This window comes from Phaethon lepturus, unplaced genomic scaffold (genome assembly GCF_000687285.1).
Source record: "Phaethon lepturus isolate BGI_N335 unplaced genomic scaffold, ASM68728v1 scaffold26639, whole genome shotgun sequence".
NCBI classification, from domain to species: Eukaryota; Metazoa; Chordata; class Aves; order Phaethontiformes; family Phaethontidae; genus Phaethon; species Phaethon lepturus.
Window position 1 is genome coordinate 1 of NW_010563183.1, and position 2,450 is coordinate 2,450.

The window sequence follows — 2,450 nt, forward strand, 5'->3', positions numbered from 1 at the left end:
ATCGCTGGAGAAATTGTAGGATTTGGGGTTTTTTTAATGGTTTTCTTTTTCCTTGGGACTCGTTCAGGTGCAGTGTTAGCCATGCGGTTTAGGCCATGCTAGAACTGGTCTAGAGCTGCTGCGAGTTGTGGGTCTGTGGAGGACTGTAATGCTGTTACCTGAAATAATTTGTTGCCTTCTGGGCTCTTCCCATCCTATAACATCTTGATCTGATTGCTGAGGGACGTTAACACAGGTAGAAAAGAAAAAACGAAAGCTGCCTTCAAGATAAAAGTTCACATCATCCCCAGGCAGGTGGTTGTTTTGCTCATGTAGGAGCTGCTGAAATTAGACATGAGAGAAGGGTAGAACTGAGGCTCTCCTCAGTTATCCCACTTGTGCTCACCTGGGGGACAGTCCTTCCAGAAACCAACCCCTGAGTACCTGCAACAGGTCCTGACTCTGCCCTGGTGTCTTACAGGGAAGGAAGCCCAGAATGAGCCTCTGCTCTTTGATGATCTCCCACCAGCCGGCAGTGCTGACTCAGGTATGGGTGCTCCGTTCCTGCCATTATCTTGGCTTCCTGTGTTTTCTGTATCAGCATCTCTTGAGATGAAACTTGTGTAAACTCTTTTCTTTGCTAGACAGGATAAAGAGAGTGGGGTTATCAGCACTGGTGTGCAGAGCAGCAGCTGCTTTCCTCTTCTTGTGGTGGTTTTTTTTTTTTTTTTTTGATAACCAGATAAAACTGCTGTGGGATGACCAGAATGTTACAGATGTTCCACATATATTCCATAATATGTTCCATATAAATATACCCTGAAATAAATGTAAGGCCTCACTTTGTCCCCACCATACAGTAACAGAAGTTGAAATTTGGCTCCCTTTGGTAAACTGGCATTTTATAATTTCTGCACCTCAGGAGGGGCCTGCACAGAGCATTATTCCCTCAAAGGGACAAAGGTATTTAGTTTTTCTTGCCTTTTTCTTGTGCTCCAAGAAAAGGAGGCTCTTTACTCTTTGATGATCTTCCACCAGCCAGCAGCAGTGACACAGGTAAGGCGCTGAGTCAGCTCACCAAGCCTCTGCTGACCTGCCCTTCTCAGGAAAACCTATTGATGTAGCCTGTTGTGTTGGATGCACAGCAAGTTAACCTGGTGTCTGGGTTGGCTGACACTAGTCCTGGCCATACGTTTTTGCCCTGATTGTTTGAATCAGAATTCTGACTCTTTAAAAGTAAACTTAGGTCTGTTCCCAGAAGTACATCTGTCAGATGTCTTTTGGGGACCCCCATCATCTCTGCCTGGAAGGTCCCTGCTTTGGGAGTGAAAGTAAGCATGTGCTTCCTAAGAGTGAAAGCAGTGCTGGCCTGGTGCTGCCACTGCCCTGGCTTCTGTTCCTGTTCTGCTGTGGGCACAGACTACCTTCTTGTTCCTAGCTGTAAATGTCTTCACAACCAGAATGCTGGTCTGGAAGGGCTTTCTGCATGCAGTCAAGTGTTTACTAGCACTTGGGAGGAGGTGAGATAATTCACTGTAGCATACGAGAATGAATCTCCAGAGGGAAAAGGCTAGACAGGAATTCTGACATCACAGGAATCGTATTTTACTAGCTTTAATTTGTAACTTGCCTAACAAATAAGCACGTTCAGAGTAATAAAACACACTTCTTTGCATTGTTGTGGGCACAATTTGTATATACTACTACTACTAATAATTTTAAAAAAAGTCTAAGTGTTGCAACCTGAGATGTTAATTTCCTGAGCAGTTAACTGCAAAAAAAGCCTGGTAGCTAGGAAACAAACTGTGGGTTGGTGGGGAGAATCACAGCCTGCCAGCCAAACACAAGTGTACTGTGTCTGTGGTAGGGTCACACAATGTAAAGTGATCAGATTGGCGCTTGCTGGGTTAGACTGTGATGTGTGCTGTGGGTTACACAAGCTGAGTGAAGTTGTGATCAGTTAGTATGTCTTGTTCAGTAGTAACTCCGGTCACTTAATACTGTGTGAGTGTGTGAACATGTGCTCCTGAGAGTGCTTTGGTATAAAAGGACTTGCTGATGAATTTGTGCAAGTAAAACAGAGCTAGAAGACTTCAGCCAGCTGCATTTTTGCTTTCTTTCAGCCTCCAGTGCTACTGAGCAGGTCTCATCATCAGAGAGCCATGGGAAAGGGGAGAAGAGAAAGTCCTTGGAGAAGGAAGAGAAGAATGGCAGGGAAGAACTTGTGGAAAAGAAAGTTTGTAAAGGTTTTCAGACAGTTTGAAAACAAATGTACTCGATTTGTACTTTTGACATTGGGCTGAGTAAGTCCAGATCACAGCTAAGCTTTCATTCTTTAGTCTGCTTGCATTTTCAACCTCTTGTAGGGAACAAAACTGCTGCGGCAGTCTGTGGAAGCCCCTCGAGATCCCTGGCACTCTCTGCTTCCCTCAGCCAGGCCTTTTTACTGGTCCTGCTGCAGTGCGCGGCGC

General features: G+C 45.2%; 1 protein-coding gene across 1 annotated transcript in view; it reads left to right on the forward strand.

Annotated features, from left to right (window-relative positions):
• Positions 1-460: 460 nt before the first annotated feature.
• The window catches only part of ILKAP (integrin-linked kinase-associated serine/threonine phosphatase), a gene marked incomplete at its 5' end in the record, with an annotated part of 11,750 nt that continues 9,760 nt past the window's right edge, over positions 461-2,450 (forward strand). The window contains 3 exons of the mRNA XM_010294511.1: positions 461-532; positions 985-1,035; positions 2,103-2,225. Of these exons, the coding sequence (XP_010292813.1) occupies positions 461-532; positions 985-1,035; positions 2,103-2,225 (246 nt within the window). The remainder of the gene's footprint in view (positions 533-984; positions 1,036-2,102; positions 2,226-2,450) is intronic.